Here is a 23,847-nt window from a genome sequence, read left to right as displayed (position 1 = left end):
TAACGTGTAAAGCTGTCCACAAAAGGTAAGAAATATAGACATCATCATAAAGCAGATAAAGCAATAAAACCAAATATATTGTTTGCTGCTTGTTTTAGTAAAGTTTTAATTTTTAATATTTTATTTGGACACGCAGGAGACGCCAAATCATTGCACTTCCACGTTTTAAATCCAGGGCGCAGCATAGAGTGTTTTCTTTTCATTTTTAAAATTTCTGGTGCGCGTTTTGTCCTGTCTGGCTTGCCGTAGATACCCGGTCTTGTAGGTCGGGCATGCCCGTGAACCATCCCCTGCGAAATCCTCTGCCAGCGCCTTCAAAAGAGCGATTAACGTTCGCTTACAAAGATATGTGACATACTGCATTTAACGTTGTCTTTCTATCCAGCGGATAAGCAATAAGTTCAGCAGAAGCGTGCGGAAAATTGCGAGCAGGACCCGAAAAGTGTCCGTCCGTTTTGTCCTACAAAGGCGCGGAGTGTTTGACAGCGGCAGGGCCCAACGGTAGTTGACTGCCTGAGGAGGAGGACGGCATCCAGAGGTCTACATGAAACAATAAAGACGGTCCTCTGTGCAGGAAAGCAAGCGCCAACATGAGGAAGGACGTGAGGATACTCCTTGTAGGGGAGCGTAAGTAGCAACTTCTTTAATCTTCACTAGCTAATATGCTAGTAGCTACAGCTACTTTCTATCAGTTACATATCGTGTGATGAGCTGTGAGGGTCAGCGGAATAGCTTCATTATCCCACAGAGCTTGATAATCACACACTTCGACTGGTCCTGTTATTAGAATAAATAGCAGGCTTTATTTATGTCGAGCGGTCATAGCCAAATCATTATCACATGGTGCATGACAGCTGCCTCATCAGGGCTTACATGCACTGCTCGGCTCGCTGCTTCTTATTTGAAGGGAAAATGTGAGCCAAACAGTCCAGTTTGGAGAATGGACATCACTATAACTATTTTATGTTGATATCTGTAGAAAATGTTTGTGTACCATTTTTGTGGCTTGTGAGTCATTCTCAAAGTATGTGTAATGGGATTCAGGGAGAGTCTGAAACCATGCATGCACAAACAGAACAATTACAAGTCAGTGAGGGTGGTTTAATTAACATATTATTGTAGTATTTGGTTAACATGATAGTGATCTGAAGGCAAACCTCTGTATGTTCTAAAGAGTCCTAAAACAGAATATCAATACTACAGATTAGATGTGATACAAGTATTTGTATTCTTTTTTAAAAACTACAGTTGCTTCAATTGGTTAATTACTGTAATTTGGCTTATCGGAGTCAAGCGATGAGGATTTAGGAGGATGTAAACTGAGTTTATTAACTAAAGTCCTCTTAATTGGAATACAGCCTTGGTAAGCAAAGCAGAGAAGTAATTAAGTGGTAATAAACACCCCCAGACATCGCAGGGTATAATAAATATGTGAATCATGATTTTTTTTGTGTGCGTTTTTAATTGTATTTTTGTAGGTGACATATTCTGATAGTTCTGTATTATTAAGTGATTGAAGGGCTATTGTGCCGATTAGATGGTGTAAGAGTGTCTGAAAGTTTGAGCTGTGACAAAGATCACAGGAATTCAAAGACTTCTGGGAAAACCGTGAAGTTAAGGTCATTCTGTGGTATAAAAAGTTGTATTGGCTTAAGATAACATAACACATGATAAGATAAGGTAAGAAATACTTTATTCATTTCAAAAATTGGGAAGTTCTTGTTGAAATGAAACAGTCTATAGTAAAATAGTTTGAATAAACAGAATAAATATTTAAGCTTGTTTAAAAATACAGAAAGGATAAAGAAATTTCACATAAAAACTACACAAGAGAAAGAGGGTGAAAGAATCTAAACGTACTGCTATTACAAAAAACTTTATCTCTTATTAAAAAAATATTAACATCTATGTAGTACAATGAAGCAAAATATCTTATTTAATAAGTCAAAATAAAATATAGCTTAATACATTTAGCAAGAAAAAAACTACAGCAAATAAAAATGATAATGTTCACTGTTTGTCAAATGTTATTTCTTTGTCTTGTAAAATGGTTCACGTAAACTACCTGAAGCCCAAAGTGATCTCCTCACTTTACTCATTTTTTTTTGGACTCAGAGCTTCAGAACCGGGAAGCTTGAAGCAGAAGCTATTAAATAAATCATCCATCCATCCATTTTTCTTCTGCTTAAATAATCCAGGTTCACCTTTGGGTTGGAGCCTATCACAACATACATTGGACAGCTTGGCACACTGGTTGCTCATCTATCACAGTGCTTAAATAAATGATTTGAACTTTTATTTTGAAGAGCTGTTTGTTGACCGATTGTGCCAGTTTTACATGGCAGAGGATATTATGGGTAAACAGCTGCATGTTTACAGATCCTGACCTTTTCAAGGACTTTGAAATGACCTGTAAAGCCAGCATGTCCCACCCTGCGTGTTTCACCGTGTCTGTTTGTTCTCTTTTGAGCACACATGTTGACAGTACTATTTATATTCAAGTTGTGGCTCTTCAGGATGGTACACATTGCTACTTTAGGAGAGTTAGTGCTTAAGGAGATGCAGCCAGAAAGCTACGTGCCAGCCTGTGTGTTATGAAGTTCAGGTTGTGAGATTAACTGTGAACACACCGAGAGGCAAGTGGCAGGGAAACGCAGGGCTGCAGTTTCAAATAATTGCAATTGACTGTTAACTTCTATAAAAATGAACAAATATAAAAAAATATCCTGTCACAGGAATCAGCAGTGATGTCAGGGAAGTGGTAGCTTTGTCCAACTCACGATTCAAAAGTAAGTTTGCTGGAAAAAAGCAAATTACCACCTTTCCAAAGCTGTAAAACGCTCATGCTTCAGGGTGTTTTGGCTTCATTTATTGCATTGTGGGATTCGACTAATCGTTCAGTCAACACATCATTTCACTCCCAGTCCTTAGATCTAGAGTTTGAGGTTTTTCTTGATAAATACTGCCTGTATTAACAAAATGGCAGTGGCCACGTCCTGTGTGTGAGACAGATCATGTTGTTGTCGGCTGTTTACCTTGATTGTTATACATTTATTTTTTATTTTTTGTAAATGTGGAGCCTATCCCAGCGATCGTAGGGCGAGAGGTGGAGCAGACTCTGGACAAGTCTTCAGTGCATCACAGGGCTAACACAGAGAGACAGACAATAACAACTTAGAATCAACAATTACCTTAACCCCACTAACTGCATGTCTCTGACTGTGGTAGGAGCACGATCTGATTTCCTCGTGTTGGTGTTGTTCCCAGACCATCATGAAAATGTTGTTCCAGGTTCAACATTGCAAGTGACCAATCAGAATGTTGTGACGTCATACTTTTGCGACTTCGGGAAAAACCGGCGTAAAACAAAAAACTGTACTTAAGCTGCGAGAAACCGCCTCTGTCCACCGATCAACGGACCCTAACCCTGACCCTAACCCTAACCCTAACCGTAACCCTTTAATAAACAGTAAGCAGAATTGATATTGTCCTTGCAACATTGGAATTTCATAAATGCACGAATGGCTTGGCGCGCAAAAGAATAACGTCACAACAATGTGATTGGTCACTTGCAATGTTGAACCTGGAACAACATTTTCATGATGGTCTGGGAACAACACCAACACGAGGATATCAGATCATCCGTGGTAGGAAGCCAAAGTACTCAGAGATAGCCCACACAGACACGGGGAGAAAATACAAACTCCATACAGAAAGGCTCCGGCCAGATTAACATACATGGAGTTGAACTCAGGAGCTGTGAGGCAACAGTGTGGACTACCACACCTTAATATCTTAAATGCTACTAAATCTACACTAATTTGAGTTTAAAACTACTCATTTACATGACTTTACTTTCAACATTTTGCTACACGTCAGACACTTTAACCCTCACATTCATATCAGTAAGTGTCTTTCACCCTCAGTTAATAGTGTACAGTCGTAAGGGATCATTATATTATGATGGTTCTGTAAGTGCATGCTTTAGTTGGATGAAGAAGAAGGTGCTACCTTTGAACCTGTATTGATTTAACCGTACCATTAACAATAAACCTCTGTTGGTTTGATGGTGGGAGTTTGTTATTAGATTTTGCAAATTCTTAAAGTTTAAAGTAAATAAAGCTCTGATAATTACAGGTTTAATCATTTCTGGATGTTTTATTCACATAACAGTGTAGCTCTTTGACCTGCCTTTCCAGTGCAGGCCTATTTGCAGGCTGCGTTACCTCTCGATGTTCTGGATTCACTGGATAGTGGCCTTTAGTGAGCGCTCAGCTGTGATCGGTGGCACTTGGCTGCAGCTCTTCAGCTGCTCTTATCTGTTCCTGTCATTTCACACATCACCAGGATCTGTCATGAAAATGGCAGAGAGTTTTTGCATGTTAATGACTCTGTTCTGTCTTTTTTTTTCTTGTTGTGCTCTACAGCTAAGGTGGGGAAGACGTCCCTGATTATGTCTTTAGTCAGTGAGGAGTTTCCAGATGAGGTATGTGTGACGAGGCACTGTGGTTATGGTTAAAAGCCTCCTTTTGAGTGTTCACTGTTGACTGTCATTTTATCATTGTTCGACATCATTGTCCTGTTTTCCAGGTTCCACTCCGAGCTGAAGAGATCACCATCCCAGCTGATGTCACCCCGGAGAGGGTGCCCACACACATTGTGGACTACTCAGGTATCTCCCCCCTTTACACACAGTCTTTCAAACTGAAACAAGAACAGTGTAGCTAATAAAAAGAGGCCCATTCAAATCCTTCCGGTACAAGGAAGTATTGAGTGTTCAGCTGACATCATTTTGTGCGTGGCTGCAGCTCTTATCTGTTCCACTGGGTTTCAAGATGTAGGTCATGAAAGTGTCTCCATTTTTATTTGAGAAAAACAAAGTGAGCACAAGAGGTGTTAGGTAACATAATACTGTACTAATTTTCCTTTTGCACAGAAGCAGAGCAGTCAGATGAGCAGCTGTATCAGGAAATATCAAAGGTCGGTGTTATTTCATTCTTGCTTTGCCCTGTTTGTGCTGCATATTGTTGATGTGTGCTTCATAAGGTAATGTTGCTTTTTCTCTTCTTAGGCTAATGTGATCTGCATAGTTTACTCAGTCAACAACAAGAAGTCGATTGAGAAGGTGAGCCTGGTGTCAGCGTACTTATGTTTCATATTACTCTTGTTTGGCTCGACTTGCTTTTCATCTCGACATAAGTTGGTTTCTTTGTAAGAAGTTGGCAAAAGCTGGTTGCTGTTATTATTTTACTGTCCATAAACAATCTTTAATGTTATCTTGGGATGACACCAGAGAAGAGTAATGGATGTAGTGAAGGAGGACATGCAGTGGTTGGTGTGACAGGGTGAGATGAAGGCGTCCCCTTAAGGGAGAAGCCAAAAGAAGAAGTTATTTACACTAAAGCTCACATTCATCCTTTCACACACACACAAATGAAGCTGTTTTAGAATCAGAATACTTCATTAATCCCATTTGAGATATACAGCACTACCTCCTGAGCCAGCAACAACTCCAATACCATTAAACACCACGGTGGTCACTGGCATCCCTCATAATAAAAGTCAGATCATATTTCACCAGTTAAAAGCTTTTAATGTGACACTGCGGCAGAAATGTTTGATTTGCACTTCTAGTAGCTTTTACTGGGATGGTTGCCATAGACACAGACTGAATTACTCTACAAATATATTGCAGTACTTTCATCAGACTGGGTTACCTTTGTTATTCCAGGCATTTATTTAAATGAAAACCTTTGTGTTGGTGCTGCATGTTTGTCATTGTGCGTTCCTTCCCCAGGTGACGAGCCACTGGATTCCTCTCATAAACGACAGAACGGACAAAGACAGCAGGTGTGTACGTCAGCTAACGGTTATTTTTATCATCAGCTCATCTACCGACCGTTTTCTTACTTAACTTATTCAGTGTTTGGTCTATACAGTGTCAAAAATTGTAGTTTAATTTTTCTCCTCTTCCAACCAGAATAAACACGTTTACAGTATTTTATTTTTTTTTAATGAGGCTGGAAAATCCTTCCCTTTAGATATCTGCAACCAACTGCTGATTTTAAAGCAATGATTAAAACACATGATCTACATGATCTAATTAGCTTTAGTCTGATTTTCTGTTGATTGGCTGATTGTTGCTGCTCTATAATAAATGGCTTCACTGCAGGGTGCCATTGATTCTTGTGGGGAACAAGTCAGACCTGGTGGAGCACAGCAGCATGGAGACCATCCTGCCAATCATGAATCAATACCAGGATATTGAGACGTGTGTAGAGGTAAAGCAAAAGTGATACAAACAGACACACACACTTGGACTCATAACTATGATTGGGTCTATTGAGGCTGTTTGGAGGTCCCACTCAGTTAAATGTCAAAGTCTGGTGAAACTGTTGAGAGCAGTGAAACTGCAAATAAAGTTTAAAAGGCTGATTGAAAATCCAATACTGGCAGAGTGTGTCAGAGTGAGACAACCTGTGTGGAGGACAGATTGACCCCCAGCTGCTCTTAGAGTGCAATCCAGATCCTGACTGCACATACACTCTGAGACCTGAATAGATTTATATTACCGCGCTCCGGGGCCACGGCCTGCTGACTGACTGTGAATGTGCCGTGAGGCTCGGCTGTCATGGAGCGAGGGAATGGGAATCTGCCTCCCTCTGCGTTTATTCAAATTTCCCTCTGCTGCCTGCGACGGCTCGGTCCTGCCCTTCTGAGCTGGCTTAGTTACGAGGTTAAAAGAGGGACGCGTGGTGGACGTGAGGGACAGCACATACACAGTGGGAACAGCCTGGGGTCAGTCACTCTGCTATGAGAAATATGTGATCCTGTGAGGTACTTAGATTTCAGATATAACTGTGTCAAAAATAAAAGCAGCAGCACAGTTTAAAGTACAGTCTTTATGAAGCTTTTTAGAAAATCATGTTTAAGATAAAAGTCTGCATTTACTCAACCCCCCCAAATGAGATGTTTTTAAGGGGAAATGATCAGAATTATTTGGACAGTAAGCTGCATTTTAAGTCAGTTTTTTATATGGACTGCAGTACCCAGTATAATGTTCAGAATTTCCATCCTTTAGTATTACCTACTTCATGCATTCAGCTCTTTTTCTGTTAATTTATTTTTTGTTTATTGGAAACCATTCATAACAACATGGTAACCTGAGCTGCACAGTGGATCAGTGGTTAGCTCTGCTGCCTCACGGTTAGGGCTCTGGGTTCAAACCTCCGGCTAATGAAAAGCATGTTCTGTCAGCCATGCTTTCGTCATACCCATCATACTCTTGGAGAAGAGATTCTCAATCTCAAGAGTTTCACTTTCGTGGTAAATAAAAGTTTAAAATAAGGCGGCCTGTTTTTCTCTCAGTGCTCTGCAAAAAACCTGAAGAATATCTCCGAGCTGTTCTACTACGCCCAGAAGGCCGTTCTCCACCCAACAGGACCCCTCTACTGCCCAGAGGAGAAGGAGGTGGGTTCTGACTTGTTGAACACAGGTAGCTTTAATGGAAATGTTGGTTTGCAGCTTTCAGAAACCTGGTAGAGTTCATACAGGTTTGCCTGCTTTAGGCCTAGAGACAGGACAGCGACTATCAGCCAACCAGTGGTTACTAGGGAAAAGATGTGTGTGTTCCCCCACTGGTTGCAAATGGTTGCTGGCAGTTGCTGTGAAAGTGTTAAAGTCCCATTCACACAGACTTAGAGACCGGTGCTAACCTCTGGTCTCTAGGGAAACCAGAGAGTGGCTTATGGAAGTTGCTTGCGTGAAATTGGTTGCAAAGGGGAATACAGTGCTGCACTGAAACCTCCTTGTGACTGCTTTGCCACCGTTGCCAGTAGTTTACATTACAGATGTCGACTTGTCTGAAAACCCTTCACGTGGCAGTGAAACTGTGAAAAGGGAAACGAGACTGCTCACCTTTCAAGTAAAAGCTGAACCTTTTGAAATGTGTCCGCTGCAGCGGTAAGGCACAGCTCAGAGTTCAACTAACAGGTTAAACTACCGCTCAGCCAGTAGTGAGTGCGTGTTTGCAGATAAAACAGCATCTTCTGTGGAAACTATGGGCAGCCGTGTCAATCTGCTGGCAACCAATCGCAAGGAAGTTTTAAGTGCATCCTCTTTGTGACCGATTTCAGCTGGCAACAAGTAGCAACCGCTCACGAGCAGACTAGAAAAGATTTTTCACTAGCGGCCGAAGGTTGTCAGGGATACACCGACCAGGCTGTAGGTCTGAGACGGCATTATCCTTTGATTACACTCGTCATAAAATCTGCAACTGTGCAAGAATCACCTAAATCTGTTCTTTATGTATTTTATCCTCACTGTGGCCTGTTTTTATGTTAGAGAGAGATCAAGAGTAAAGCTAAGGAAATAAGAAAAGCAGATTTAAATCTCGGTGCATCACAGAAGTGCATTTTGTCTCCTAAAAAATGGTTTTTCTCCTGTATTACAGCTGAAGCCTTCATGCATTAAGGCTTTAACCAGAATATTTAAAATCTCTGACCTGGACAATGACGGCACCCTTAATGACAGCGAGCTCAACTTCTTTCAGGTAATGTTTTCCTCTTTAATAACATCAGCGTCTGTTGGTTAGATTGTGAGTACTGAGACGGTTTAAGGTTCAGCGTTGGTCTGTTTGTATATGAGGAAAACAACCTGTAACGGGTTTAGGGAGATGGGCTTTGACATGAAACGATGCGCTCAAAACAACACATGTCACAGCAGCAGCATCTGAAAACTGCATATATGTTGTGTATGCATGTAGAGAACATGCTTCAATACACCACTGGCACCCCAGGCGTTAGAGGACGTAAAGAACGTGGTCAGAAGAAACATGATGGATGGAGTCAAAGACAACGGGCTCACGCTCAAAGGTCGGACACTGCCCCGTTCTTCCTTTGTTTTTATGTGTTTCTCATACTTAGAGGCTTTGTGAACATAATTCGTACTGTCTGAATCACTTTTCTGAGTGTTCACCCTCTCTCTCAAATTGTGTCCACTTTGTTTCTTTTTTTTAATTGCAGGCTTCCTCTTCCTGCACACCCTCTTCATACAGCGAGGTCGGCACGAGACCACATGGACCGTGCTGAGGAGGTTCGGTTATGACGACGACCTGGAGCTCACGCAGGAGTACCTGTTCCCCCTGTGAGTGCAGATTAGTTTGCATGTCACTTTGAGGGGTGTTCAATTTAAAGCAAGAAGTGGAGAAAAAAGCAGGTACCTGAATAAAACCAGAAAGCTGCAAATTCACCAAAACATATGTTTTTCTTCCTTCTCTTTATACCAGGATAAAGATCCCTCCAGACTGCACCACAGAGCTTAACCACAACGCTTACCTCTTTCTTCAGAGTGTCTTTGACAAGCATGACAAAGTGAGTGGTCATGTTTGTTTTGTTTGTTGGTTTGTTTTTTCCCTTAGCACTTTTATTTCCATATTTACGACTAGATTTCAGCAAGATGAACCTTTCTGTGCTCAGTTGAATTTGTGTGTGTTTGTCTCTGCGGTCTTCCAGGACAGAGACTGCGCGCTGTCGCCAGAGGAGGTGAAAGACTTGTTTAAAGTGTTTCCCTACATGCCCTGGGGTCCAGATGTAAACAACACAGTTTGCACTAATGAACAGGGATGGCTCACATACCAGGGATACCTCTCCCAGTGGACGTGAGTGTGTATATTGTTACGCATCTGTTTTAACTTCATGCACCCTGAAAAACTTCACGCTGGGACAGATTAACAGGCACTTCTCAGTCATGTAAAATCTTCTCACTTCTCTTCCTTTCCTTTGGTAGGTTAACAACATATCTGGATGTGCAGCGTAGTTTGGAGTACTTGGGCTACCTCGGCTACTCTATCATCTATGAGCAGGAATCCCAAGCGGCTGCAATTACAGGTAGGTAGAGGTGGGAAGTAACAAAGTACAAATACTTCGTTACTATACTTAAGTACAATTTTCAGGTATTTGTGTTTTACCTGAGTAGCTTTTTTTTTTTTTTGTTTTTTTTTACTCCCAACATTTTTAAATAAATATCTGTACTTTCTAGTCTTTACATTTTTAAAACAGGCTCATTACTTTTGGTTTTAATGCATTTGAGTTCATATTTTGTCGCTGCAAACCTCCAAACATCAAACACGTTTGAGCCTAAACAGAAACGGATTAAAGGCAGCCCTGTTTGTTTATTAATCTGCAGAGGATGTCTCATAAAAAGAGATGACGTGTGCCAAAGTCAGGGGTTAAAAGTGAGAGGGTGTTTTTATTGAATTATGTATTTATTGCCACAACACTGGAACGACTCCAGGTGTCTGTAAGTTGTGGTTGCGCTGCTTCGCATCTAGCTAGCTCTACTGATGAGGGAGAATAAAAGGAGTGGCAGGTAATTTCAAAAGCAGTGTTTTTATCAGCTCAACAAACATCAGCAAAATCACATATAGGGGGTCTGTACATGTGACATATATTTTTTTTAAATTATTATTGAAAAACATGCTGCAAATCAAACTGAGGTAGACTGTGCTTTTTAAAGGTTGCATGAAAATCCTCTGCAGGTTAGTGCAGGATAAACAGGTTAGTTTGCAGTACTGTGATGGATTTAGAGTTAAGTATAGCCTGTGACTGCTGCACAGTGGCTGTGGAGTCATAGTCAGAGTTAGGTTACATCAAGTGTAGCAGAGATTCATGTGATTTTCAGCTGATGATGCTGAAATCCATTGACTGAATTCCACCTTCATACCAACTTTATGCAGTTCAATATAAAGACAGCATAAGCAGTGTACTGTCAGTGTAGAGGATGGAAATCAGCCAGGACAACTCGTGAAACATCTGCTGACATCTGGTTGAATTCAGTTGTGTCCATCCACAAAGAGCAGCAGGTCAGCTGATCACAGTCTGTACACGAAGAAAATTTACTGCAGCGCACAGTAGAAATCATTGAGTTTTGATCCATTACAACTGATTTTAGGGATCCTGCTGAATCCACTTTATCCCCTGATTGTGCTCATTTTCCTGTTTTGAGGCAAAGTCACCCTCTACAATGTAGGCAACAGAAAATAGAGATATATTTTTTTTATTTTCCTTTTTTTATTTTTGTTTTCCAAGCTGAGTATAATTAAATTGTATTCGCATGTATGTTATTTCATCATTATGTTAAAATAGCACAAGGTTCAGTTCACAAAAAAGAAACTTCCTCCAAAGAGCTCATTTTACCTTGAGTACATTTCAGAGCCGGTTAAGTACAGAATGTCTGTACTTTTGCCAGCTTTGTATATTACTAATTGTATTATAAAGCTACAAGAAAAATGTTTCTTGTTCCTTCAGTGACCCGTAACAAGCGCATTGACCTGCAGAAGAAGCAGACCCAGCGCAGCGTCTTCCGCTGCAACGTTTTAGGAGCACGGGGCAGCGGGAAGAGCAGCTTCCTCCAAGCATTTCTCGGCAGGAACCTGCAGGTCAGTGGAAATCATTAACAGAAAGCCAGTTAAACTTTATGAAACATGCTAATTCTGCAGCTATCGCAACTGTTTCCGATATGTACAAAATAAAGTGGGATGTATGAAGTGAATATAGGTACAGATCTTATAAATGGTGAGTAATTTAAAAAAAAAAGGTTAATTTTGAGGACTTTTACATTAACTTGTCAGCATTTAAGGATAATGGTCACTATGATGAGGAAGCCTAAATTTTAACTAATGCAAAGCTCGTAATTAAGCCATTTTTTCCTACCCTGTCTACATGGAGCACATCACAGGAGGACTTGCAGCTCTCTCTGTTGATTATGCTTACAGATCCAGTGTTGAATGTGAACTCTGTTTCACTTTCAACACTGGATCAACATTTTATTATCATCATCATCTGTCACTGATTGATGGATGGCACTCAAGAGTCACACATGCACAGTTTGACTCTGAATTGGATAAGAGGAAGAGACTAGATGGATGGTTCTGTTCATTTTTACACAACTTGGACCCCTAATAACATTTTGCCGTTCTTAATGAGATTATATTCATAATCTAAATCATCAAAAATTAACTACATAATGTAAAATAAAGGATTTCCCCCCCCCCTAAATTAAATAAATAAATAAAACAATAGTCTTGACCGGCGACACTGGCTTTGTTTTCCTCCACAGCGACAGAGGCGGATTAGAGAAGAGCACAAGTCCTTCTATGCCATCAGCACGACTTACGTTTACGGTCAGGAGAAGTACCTGCTGGTAAGATCCATTTGAGGAGTCATCAGCTGCTCGCTGGATTACTGTTACATAATCTGAGTGCTTTACTGAGTTTCAGCATTACAAATGTTAATCCCTCCGTCTGCACACTCTGTTGCTCCGTCCCTGCTCCCTGCCCTGCCTGCTCACTACAAGCTCCACGAGGTGATGCCGGATTTTGACTTCCTGACGGAGACGGACTTGGCCTGCGATGTGGTCTGCCTGGTGTACGACGTCAACAATCCTCGCTCGTTTGAGTACTGCGCAAAAGTGTACAAGGTGTGTAAACTGAGAGCGTCTTATCAGGCCTTATTTTAAAAGTCTTGCCTCCTGACACGGAGTTCTTGTGTTTGGCAGCAATACTTCATAGACAGCAAGACGCCGTGTGTGGTGATAGCCGCCAAGTCGGACCTGCACGAGTTGCGGCAGCACTACAGCCTGTCGCCGCATGACTTCTGCCGGAAACACAAGCTCCACCCACCCCAGCCTTTCACCTGCAGCACGAACGAAGCACCCAGCAAAGACATCTACACTAGACTCACCACCATGGCCATGTACCCGTAAGCATTAAAATTCAGCTACAGTCTTCACTGTTTCTTTCCCACTTGTGCTTCTTTTACCTCTCTCTTGGGTGATTTTATGACATTTAGCACTCAGTGATGTTAGGAAAATAAATACTAGCCACCTTCAATATATTGTGTAACACTGAAACTTTACAGTTTGAACCTTAACCCAGTGATTTTTGCAATCATTCGATCACACCGGTCAGTACACGAAGACTTGACACTCTGAAATACACTGCAGCCAGTTCTTTAATTTATGGGCCCTGCAGGGTGTCCTAAGTCCTCAAAGCTCTCTGAGCAGATTGGATTTCAGTAGCTTAATTAATTGGCACTTAACGGATGTGCCCGTTTAAGCTCATTGTAGCAGTCCACAAATCCTATTGGCTAAAATCTGAAATCATTAGATCTGCTGCGCTCTAGAGCATTAGTCTGAGTAGATTTAAGCAGAAGTGCTTACTGAAAGGCGACTTTCTGCTGAGAGCCAGAGAGTAGACTGCTCCGGCGACTTATAGTTAACTCAGTTATTAGATGAAATAGAATAAAGTCTGAGCTTTAATTTCAGCGCTGTGTTGATTTTTTTAATTTGATTTTAATTGTACAGCGCTTGGTAATTGTAGCATTACCATGCATGCTGTGTGGTAAACTCTCAGACTTCCTGTGCAACTCTACAAAACTGCCCGGATCTTCACTGTGTAGCGTAAATGTTGGTAAGTTTATTGTGTCAAACCAATAAGCTCCCATCACTCAGGCGTCATTAGTATCTAAAGGTGTTTAACAGTTACATTTTAATGCGTAGCAGGTTCAGTGCTTCAGCTGTCTCAGCAGTGAAGCTGCAGATAGTTTGTTTGGTCAGCTGAAACCACTGTGGCTGTCTGTTATTTACAGGTGACTGTGGTCTCTGAAAACTCGTATTGCATAAGCCACGTTTTTCTCTGGTTTTAGCTGCCTCTGAAATATCTAAAAGTAAACGCAGCTGACAAAAAGTCAGTCTGAGATTGTTTTAGTTGTGATGTCTGTTTTGTGGTTTTCCCTCCTTTCCTCTCGTTTTGTGTTACAGATATCAGTAATTCTATTCCATTGGATGAAAGTAAGAGTTTGAGGTAACCAACAGCAGTGCAGGTTTCATATTACAGTGAAGGTCATGCTTTGATGTAGTTTAGCAGTTAAACAAACGTAATTGCTTTTTATCTGTCAGGCTTTGGTCCCTCCTCCTGTGAGTGTGTGTCCTTCTGTGTTTGTGCGTGTGTTGGCGTGGTGGTGAATACACGCATTTCTGTGTATCTTTCTGCAGCCACGCCCGTCTCCGCTGCATGTGTGCCTGCAACAGGTGCACATATTGCCTCTGTCAGAACCTCCTCAAGTTGGAGCTGCTGCGCAGCATTAAGGCCCAACTCCGCACGGTCGTGTTCAACAGGTTCATACACAAAATAAACTCTAGTGTTTAACATAGACTCATTCCTCCTCTCTGTCTCCGATCCTGGGGCTGGACCTCCACGATGGGACGCAGAGAGGCTTTACCCAAGCTCGCTAACACTGGTGGTAGTGACAGCTCCTCTGCTTTCCCTCAGTGTTCCCCACTGGTTCGGTTTACACTGCATATCAACTGTAAGGAGAGGGGGACACCATTATTGGTTTTACGTTATGTTTAAATATTTCTGCTGATAAATTATTGGCTTTTCCTGCCACGGTTGGGTTATAGTACTCATACAGAGCAGGCTGTTCTCTGCTCAGTTAGAAACAGTGATGAAGTCGTTAGCAGTAGTAAAGTTAATAATAATATAGCTAACAGTTAATCTCTGTTATCAAATGATGATCGTGTTTCCCAGAGGTCATTGTCTCAGCTGAATAAGAGCTGAAGGTCTTTAAATCTTCTGCACCGTGTGGGAAAATGCGCCCTCAGACTTTCTCAGGCAGGTCGTCAGGAATGCGTAGAGTTAGCAGCTGTAGCAATGACACAAATAAAAACCAGCTGCTTGACTGTCGATGCAGCTGTGGGTGGATTTTGTGCTATTCAGTGAAGTTTAAACTGTGACGTCAGTTTATCTCTATCAGCTGCAGAGATTCTGATGCTGCAGATGGTTCATTTCCTAAAATTCCAAAAGTTATTTTTCCAACTTTTAAAATCATAACACATTTGGAATAATATTACATCAATTTACATGCAGCATATTGACTATTCTCACATTCACTGACACAGGCCAGACACAACTGTCTGTAGACCCTAATGGCCTGCTGTCTTGGCTCAGGATTTCTCTGAGTGAATTAATAAAAGCCTTGTTAAAAGCTCTTAAGCAGGAACTCTTTGCTTGTGATTTAGGACTGCTGGGAGTAACTTCCCTATAAATCATGTCAGATATCTCGCTTTCTGCTCCAGCTCCAGGCAGCCGAGTCGCTCTCTGTACAGTCTGACACGGCGAGCTGTGACGGTGCTGTGCCAGCTAACAAACAGCGTGGTAGCCAGGGAGGTACCTGTGTGACTGTGTTGCGATGCATGATGCCTGCACCACAAACTCGGCTCCTAATACTGACTCCTATAGGTAACACTAACATGCAGTAAAAGAAACTTCAGCCCCAGATAACTGATTGCTTTATATTTGTGATTTTTTTTTTAAAACTAAAGAACAGAATTTTTATGTTGGCCTGAATTTTGAATGATAAAAAAGGAACTTTGATGATTCCAGGTGTGAATTAGAGCTTTTCTCTGAGTCGCGTGTGCCCCCTCCTGTCCTGCAGTGGATATGCAGACAGTAAATTTGACTAACAGGCTTTGTGTGCACAAAATGAGAAACAACCAATTTCTTTGGTTTGTTTGTGGTTCAAAATGAAAACGTCATTGCTCTCTACATGTTTGCATGTTTGATTTCATTCACAGAGAAGTATGTTAAAAAGCACCTTTTGCCTGTTACATCTGTTTCCAGCTCCTCTTTCAGCTGTTTGATTATTTGTGACATTTTCAGCCTCATTTTGTCCCCATTTCCATTCTTAATCTTGAAGTCTGTGCCCACAGGAGAGACATTAATCTGAAAAGCATCGCTCTTAATGGGCGAAATAAAAACTAAACCAGTCTGTTTCTTGTCCTCCTGAAGGGTTAAGACTTGATGAACTGATGTTTGAAATCAAATGTGTTTAAATGATTGAATTTGATTGTTTTTGTTCTCCTCCAATTACTCGGTCATTTCATCCTGTTTTCCCCTCCTGTCTTCTATTTCCTGTCTTTGTGTTCTTCCTTCCACTCTGTAGGTGTTCACGCACACGTTTGTGGCTGCCCCTCGTCCTCTTCCTCTTGCATGTGTTCACTCTCTGCTAATCTGCATGGCTCACCTGTTCACTTCAGCCTCTGTATTTAAAGGCATGCCTCAGTCCTCTGTGAAATACTGCCATCTGCTGGCAGCTGGGGAAGGTTCTGCATCTGTCTGTACAGTGTAGTGAGCTTGGTGTTTGAATTTAATTGTGCAGGTTTGCTGAGCTACACTGCAGGTGTGAATGTGTTTAAATGTGTTTTGAGTGCGTGCGTTTCAGGCAGGGCTAGATGAAGCGTTGCACTCAACAACTAACCCTTGTGTCGACATCGTCTCTGGTAGTTGTTATCAGTGACCTTAATCAGGCAGAGTGAGGGCCTGACGACCTAAAATCTAACATTAAAGTAACATTTCAGGTCCGATTGATTACAAGCATCGAGATTAAGGTGCATTGAGCCAAAGTGCTCATTAAGATTAGAAATTAACTGAGTAACAAGTACAGACCATCCTTTATACTCTGTTGTTAAAGAATCTAACACGCCAAGAACACAAACTATTATTTTATTTGGTAACAAACTATACAGCTTGTTTATGGTGTGTGTGTGCTTTTGTTTGAGATATGAAATGAAAGTTGGTCAGGTATCGTCGTGGTTGTGTTCAAGCTTTTGTTTCAGAGGTGGTGTTTGGCCTACTTACGGACTCGGTGGAGCTGGGCGATACAGATGACTTTTTAGTATTTTTCACATGCTCTCGATTATCTTATTGGTGCATTTTATTGTATTTCCTTCACTGTTATAAATAAAAACAGTTGTTTTGTTTGTTTTTTTAGAAAAGAAGAAATAACCAAAATAACTACTTCACAACAGCTAAAAGGGAAAATATAGTTTTTACTGTTAATGAGGATATAATGTAATATAGAACCAAGTATATACAGTATGCACCACATATATGTGGCCATTTCCTCATTTTATGTAAAAACAGTTCCCACACATATAGTATTTCTCGGCTTCAGTCTCCCTCGTGAATATTTCCGGGTTTTTTTTTCGTTTCCTGTGATTAAAGACTATATTTTTAAGTGCTGCTGGGTCAGACCAAACCTGACAATATTCTTTTTGCTCAAACAAGTAATTATAGGTCCAGGTGATTAGTGTTTTGTTTTTTTTGTTTTTTTTAAAAAAGCAAATGTTTTTCTTAACAACCAGGATATTAGGATGGCTGTAAATAGATTTTCTACCAGTAGCCGCCCACAGACTGTGTTTGCAGGCCTATTTATGTCAATGAGGTGATGGTCAGATAACCTATAAAGATAGCAATCACCATTTCCTACTGATTCAGACTACAAAACCACAGTTGAAATTTTTTTTTTAAGTAAATGCCTGCACAGACCAGCATCGTGTGACCGGACCACAGGCACGGTGTAGAGTCCACACAGAAACAGAGTTTTGATGGAAATTTGGTAAAAGCAAAAGACAGCAGTGCAGATGCAGACCCCGTGTAAACTGTAGTCTGTAAAGGACGTGCATCCTTCCTTTATTCGATGCCAGAAACAAAGGATAAACTCTTAGGGACAGAGTCTACGTTTTATTTCTACAGCAACAACTATTTTTGCGCAATCACAACTACAGTTGCCTCACGGTGCTTTATATTCTAAGGTAAACCCTACAATAATACAAGAAAAAACGAGAAGACCCCAACAATCATATGACACCCTATGAGCAAGCGCTTTGGCAACAACGGGAAGGAAAAACTAGCTTTTAACAGGAAGAATCCTCTTACAGAACCAGGCTTGGTGAGGGACATCTATCTGCTGCGACCGGTCATGATGAGGAGAATGAGGATCTTCTTTAAAATTAAGTGCAGGAGACTTTGTTGCCCTGGAGGCAAAACACAGTGTAAGATGCTTAACTGTCTTATACACTACAGCACATGAAAACATCCTTCCAGATTCCTCACGTGACAACATGCTGCCATTACTTTCACCTCGCTTCCTTGAAGAAGAGATTCTTCTGATAAGAGCTTGAGGGCCTCGTGCAGGTTTCCTGCTGTGCAATACTTATTTGCATATATCCCGTAGCTATGGCAACTCAGTTAACGGGTAACTGTGCGTGTCATGACGTGCTGCATGTTAATTACAATTATGAGAACCTGTGTAAGTGATTTCACTAAATGAATGAACAATGACTAAAGTATAAACACGTGTTAAAAAGAGATGTTGGTATATATTGTATGATGGAGTATGAATTATCTGCCTAGCAACCAAGCAAATATCATCGTTTACTATGTCAACACCAATTTGTGTTTAAAACGTGTTTACAGAAAGTTTTGATCAGTAAACTGCACCTTCTTTAAAAAAAAAAAAAAAAATCCCTAGAAAGAAAGTGTTAGCTGGTTGTTAGGGAAAATGTTTCTCGTAGAAACCACTGCCGCCCCTGAAAACTTCCGCTGCATTGTGGAGGATGCTTGAACCGGGTTTCATGCTTTAATCACTAACTGAGCGGTTCTGGCTGTGATAAATGTGTTGATTGTTTAACAAATTCAAAGTATCTCCCTGCTTCACCTGCTGCATTTGACTCCTTTTGTGACTGTGTGAGAGGCTGCCTGGTTGGGTGGGGGTGGTGGTGAGGCAAGCTGCCTGCTGTCAGAGGACAATTTCAGCCTGAAGCAGCAGGTTTCAGCCATCTCCATCGTGGAGGGGGGGTCCATCTTTTATGGAGGCCTCCGCTGAACCAGTAATTCCCCCACAAAGGTAACAACAGAAATCAGAGAGAGAGGGGATGTTTGATTTTCATACCCATGGAAGGATGGGCGAACACTCCATGCATGTGACTGTATCTCATAATGGCAGCAGGTTTATCAGGTTTTGACCTATAAGAGTCATGTCGATATCTACTGCCAGAGGCGTTTTCCTCTTTTTTTCAGTAGATGGAGCATGAGTCTGGCTTTTCTTTGGATCCTACGGGAGTAACAGGACATTTGAAGGGTTGAGTGGTGACGTGTCTGTCCCCAGATCAGCTTCTCAAATTTCTGATGAAGCTATACAATCAGTATATTATCTATACGGGGCACTTGGGTTACTCCCTTTCTCCTCCCTCCTCCTCCTCCGTTGCTTTTACCTGTCATTGCAGGCTGCATAGTTCACCTTGTGTTTCCTTCCAGCTCAGTCTGTTGTTTTAGAAGTGTTAACGCAGTTCTATGAAGCTCAGGTGGTGTCATGTACACACATGCGCTTAATCTTAAAATAATCCGTTGCCTACTTCATTGTTGCCACAGGTATATTTAGGTGTGAGATTTATTTCACTCTACGCCTCATTTAAATTAAAGCGCTGTTTAGATCTATAGTCTGCATCAAAACTGTTCTCTGCCCTTTGTGAGAGGAGATGAAGCCAAATTATAGAGAAATTATCCAATCAGCAGCACTAAAAATACCAAATTTATTTAGTTTAGACACCACCTGGGCTCCATATAATTTTAACAATCCTTTAAGGTACATAGCAGGTGCTTCTTTAAGACTCTGCTCTTTCCCTTTTTTACGTATCCCAAACTGAAACAAACAATGACAAGAGAAGGCATGTGTTTCCGTTTCATGCTGCCATGAGAGGATCCTCGGATTCGTCATTTGTGGTCAGGCTTTGGGAAGTTTTCACCCAGAGGGGGAAACACATGACTTTGTGTCATTTGGCAATTTCTCTCGTTGTGGTTTTACGAGCAGATGGAAAATGTGGCACTAGATTTGTCATTGTGTTTTAGGCTGCTCCCCTTTTCTGCTATTCATGTATTTTCCCAGCCTCTCACCTGCTCTCTGTGTGTTTCCTGCTTCTTCTCTCAGACACATGGCTCAGGCAGACCTGAAGAACTCCACCTTTTGGCTGAGGGCGAGCGTCGGCGCCACAGTGTTTGCCGTGCTGGGCTTCGCCATGTACAGAGCGCTTCTCAAACAGCGGTGATCAGACAGAACCAGACTTCCCCTCTCTGGTCCTTCTGTTGACTCTGCCCCTTCTCCTCCCACCTCTCATACCTGGGGAAAGAAAAGACTCACAAAGACTGCCTGACCCACCAGCCAGGCCTCATTTCTTGGTCACCATGAACAAACGTGCAGACTTATAGGTACCTTTTATATAAGGGAGTGTGGTGTTTTTCTCCTTCTTTATGTTTTGAAGAGGGGGGCAGGTTACGTTTGAAACATCACCTCGGTTTGTAAATGCTGGCATCGTTTGGTCTGTTGGTTTAGTCTAGGTGAGATTAGACATGAGTAGTCAGCTGGTCCAGTCCTCTTTTTAATTCCCCCACCTCCTCAGGTCAGTATAATTAGATATTTGGACACCAGAGAGAGGCAGACATCCACAGATCCACCACAAAGGGACTTGAATCTGTTTATAGATATGTATATGCAGGTATTATGTATGTATTCCTTTAAAAAAACATTTTAGGATCAAAGCTAAAGCCAGAACAGGAGGCGATGGGACAAAGAGCGCTGCATCTAACACTAAAAAGGTCACGGATGCCGTGCACTTGTTTATTTTGTGTGTTTAATTTATTAACCTGTTTCTCTCTCTCGTCTGTTTTCCGAGTGCACCGCATGAAACTCTGGGATTTTTTTCTTTTTCATGTATTTTTGTATTTAGTATTATCGAAGCCATTTTCATGGTGAACGACTACCTGCTTTCTGTTTTTATTTTTGTTTTTCTGCCTTTTGAATAAAGCTTTTTTCCTCCTTATATTTTTATGAAGTTAGACGCACCGTTTAAACCAGGCATCATTATATTAACAGCTGTTCGCCCTTTTCCCCACTTTGAGTCTTGTCATTCTTCATCTTCGGCGTTTTTAATAACGACTTGTGCCGTACGGATGCTGGTGGACAAGGACAAATGAAATGGTTTTAAATATCTGTAATAAATGACCTTTACACCCACTTATGTCACCGTGTGTGTGTGTGTGTGTGTGTGTGTGTGTCACTGAATAGAAGCAGCAGTCATAGTAGAAATGGTCATTGCTGTACTAGCTTTGTGACGTGAACTCAAACAAATAGGACTTCTGTGCAGAATGCAGAAGTGAGAAGGTGATGTGGCTGCAAGCGATACTGCTTTCAGTTCGAGCGATGAGGAAGTCTCACCACACGCACACAGGTAGCAAGAACTGGCAGCCACAGTGTGAAATTGTAATCTGAAGGTTAACATGTCTGTGGATGGGACCGAGCTGCTTTTTGAGAGCTTTCTACAAAAAAGAAAAGACACGGTGGTAAGTTATAAAGCTCCTTTTGCCCTTGAGTTACTGTGAACGTTACGGTTGTTGTTAGAAAGTGACTTTGGTCACTCTCTGCTGTGGTTGTAGAAAATGAGATGGGTCACATACTGGTTCAGGCTTCAAAACACAACCTTGTTCTTCTACACTAAGAAGAATGGAAGTGCTGTAAGTGTTTTTGTTTTATTTAATTAGTAATTCCCGTTTAATTATGGTTTCATTACAGGTAGAAATAGAAAATGCCTCTTGTAAAGATCTCACTGCTTTGTATGTTCACACTGGACGTTTTTCTCTTTGCAGTCGAGCTTGAGAGGATTTTACTACATATACACAGTAAGTCCTTCATATCCCCGAATATTACAGTTTATATGCAGGAAGCTGATTTTGCACTTGTGGCAGTAAGTGCCCAAATTAACCACAGTAAGCATTTTTATTGAGTGTTTTTTATTTGTTAGCACTAGCAGTGGTGCCTCACTAATTGATGCCTCTGATGAACTACATTCATTTGATGGCTTCACTCACAAGTTGTCTCATAATAATGTGAAATAAAATTAAAAATAAAATGTATTCTTTCATTTTACCCTACAACTATTATAAGCCAGTCTCACACATGACTGCTTTAACCTCTTCTCTTAATAAGGAAAGTGCTGTATTTAAGGCTGTGAGCACCATTTCTCTTTAAATGAGCACCACTTTTCTGAAATGCACTAGCACATATTTTCCAGTCTGTTTGTGATTTCTGGGGTACTTCCGCAGCTGTTGCGCCGTCTCCTGTACGTGAGTTTGGATTACCTAAATGTGTTATCTGTCCTCTGGGTCAGGTGCAGTCAGTGCGAGAGGTCCAGAAAGCTGACAGGAAGCGCTTTATTTTTGAAATAACCATGACAAATGGGAAGAAAAAAGTGTTGGTGAGTCATTAGTGTGTTTTAGAGATGTCATATTTCTAATTTTGATATGCATGTTGTCAATTGTAAGCTCAATCCTTTTCCCTCTTCAACCACTGGACGCGTGTGTGTGGTGCAGGCAGCAGAGACGGAGGACCTCAGGAAGGAGTGGGTGGGATACCTCTGGCAGGCCATGCATCTCTCTGCCTCCACGACCTCCGTCTCTGAGGACGCACAGTAAGATCTGAATTTACAATCATATCCCGGCAAATCTTCTTTCTTTTGTTTTTTTTGACCTTTCACTTTTTCTGCTCCTCAGACTTGATGTGTGTGAGCAGCGAGAAAGACTACATAGCATGGCACCCATCTGCTCACACCGCGAAAGTGTCATGGAGGAGCTTCCAATTCGGCCCCTCTCTGCGCCCCCTCCCTTGGACTACATCTACGCACAACCCCATAAAATCTGCCCCCGCACCAAAGACACCTTGCAACCCAAAGACACCTGGCAACCCAAGGAGACCTCTCAGCCCCAAAACACCTGGCAGCCCATAGAGCAGGACAACGAGGAAGACATTTATCAGAACACAGGGAAAGCCTACCAGAATCGCAACGGTAAACATGATCATGACTGTCTCTCTGCACCATCACAGCTTGAATTGTTATTTCTGGTGCTAAATGCTGCTGTTCTCAGATGACTGTCCCAGCGATCCCCAGTGGTCCAGCCAGATGAGCAGTGCAGAAGCCGGACAAGAAGGACACTATGATGTTTTGCCTATTAGAAACAGTATGACCAAAAACTTTCTTGAAATAATTAAGATTTCACAATAAGAGCATGCAGATGTCCAAGAGGGGGCCCTAATGTGTGTCACATCTTCAGGGTTGTGTAAGGTGAACCGCTCAGCAGAGGCAGAAGAGGACGTTTACGATGTCCCTGCGTCCTACAGACAGACTGCTGAATGTCATGGTGAGACTGGTTTGCTTGTAGAGGAAAGAAGTGAAAAGTCTCAATATTTGTTGTTGTTTGCTGATGTTTTATCCATTTCACATCCTCGCAGAGAGTGTCTATGACGTGCCAAGCTCACTCCTGAGAACCATGTCTGATCACACCATAGGTAACTTCTATGACTTTACCTGGTTAAACAATTCAGTTCTTCATAAACTCATTTGACAGTGTTTGTTTGCATCTGCAGACGATCAGCCAGAGGAAGGAACCTACTGGAATATATGAGGTGTAGTTTCAGAGCATCGGTGGAGGCCGGCAAACTCACCAGCTTTGGATTGGAAGACCGTCGCTGCTTCATCTCTTTATCTTTGTGTTTCAGTTTTAAATGAAACTAATCGCGTCTTCTACTCTGGTTTATTTTTTTCCCCCAACTGACTCTACACAATGAGAACTTTTAACGTGTGCTGCAATAGTTTGTTTTGATGCTGGTATGTAAAGGCAGACAGGCAGTAAAAACTGCATCAGTTCTGTGAAATGCACTTGCACACAGTTTCATTGTATCGGTTGCAGCCAAAGGAAGGAACTAAGTGGATGATTTGAGCTGTGGTTTCAGAACATCAGCACATGCAACTCCACACGCTGTCAACCTTGGGAACTGTTCATTTCTGTATTTTGTTTTGTTTTACTAGAAGTAGCAGTATTGGATACTAGTACTATTTATACAAATGTAAATAATATCCCTCATCTTTATTCAATGTTTCGTCTAAAACTAGGCAACAGAT

General features: G+C 41.5%; 2 protein-coding genes across 4 annotated transcripts; both read left to right on the top strand.

Moving 5' to 3' along the window:
- The first annotated feature begins 227 nt into the window (after positions 1–227).
- On the top strand, positions 228–20,913 carry rhot1a (ras homolog family member T1a). 3 transcript variants are annotated; one of them, XM_084926183.1, is made up of 20 exons: positions 563–627; positions 4,428–4,486; positions 4,591–4,672; positions 4,937–4,980; positions 5,072–5,125; positions 5,798–5,850; positions 6,173–6,281; positions 7,369–7,470; positions 8,453–8,551; positions 8,765–8,873; positions 9,024–9,144; positions 9,287–9,371; positions 9,513–9,658; positions 9,787–9,887; positions 11,307–11,437; positions 12,118–12,201; positions 12,355–12,477; positions 12,556–12,758; positions 14,053–14,175; positions 19,827–20,913. In XM_084926183.1, exons 1-20 carry the CDS (start codon positions 591–593, stop codon positions 19,942–19,944), a joined length of 1,983 nt encoding a protein of 660 aa, XP_084782309.1. In that variant the 5' UTR covers positions 563–590; the 3' UTR covers positions 19,945–20,913. The 3 variants fall into 3 exon arrangements, with proteins under 3 accessions (XP_084782308.1, XP_084782307.1, XP_084782309.1); XM_084926182.1 differs by lacking the exon at positions 14,053–14,175 and having other exon boundaries at positions 228–627; positions 4,940–4,980; XM_084926181.1 differs by lacking the exon at positions 14,053–14,175 and having other exon boundaries at positions 228–627.
- A 104-nt stretch (positions 20,914–21,017) lies between these two features.
- On the top strand, positions 21,018–23,815 carry LOC146388717 (uncharacterized). The gene is made up of 10 exons (XM_084926191.1): positions 21,018–21,235; positions 21,329–21,406; positions 21,539–21,571; positions 22,060–22,146; positions 22,262–22,359; positions 22,442–22,734; positions 22,814–22,906; positions 23,000–23,086; positions 23,178–23,234; positions 23,313–23,815. The coding sequence occupies exons 1-10, from the start codon at positions 21,173–21,175 to the stop codon at positions 23,348–23,350; spliced, it is 927 nt and encodes a 308-aa protein (XP_084782317.1). The 5' UTR covers positions 21,018–21,172; the 3' UTR covers positions 23,351–23,815.
- Positions 23,816–23,847: the final 32 nt, after the last annotated feature.

The sequence above is a fragment of the Perissodus microlepis genome, chromosome 4 (assembly GCF_051167445.1).
Source record: "Perissodus microlepis isolate ML-2025 ecotype Zambia chromosome 4, ASM5116744v1, whole genome shotgun sequence".
NCBI classification, from domain to species: Eukaryota; Metazoa; Chordata; class Actinopteri; order Cichliformes; family Cichlidae; genus Perissodus; species Perissodus microlepis.
Note: the sequence above shows the minus strand (reverse complement) of the source record. Positions and strands in the feature narration are given on the sequence as shown.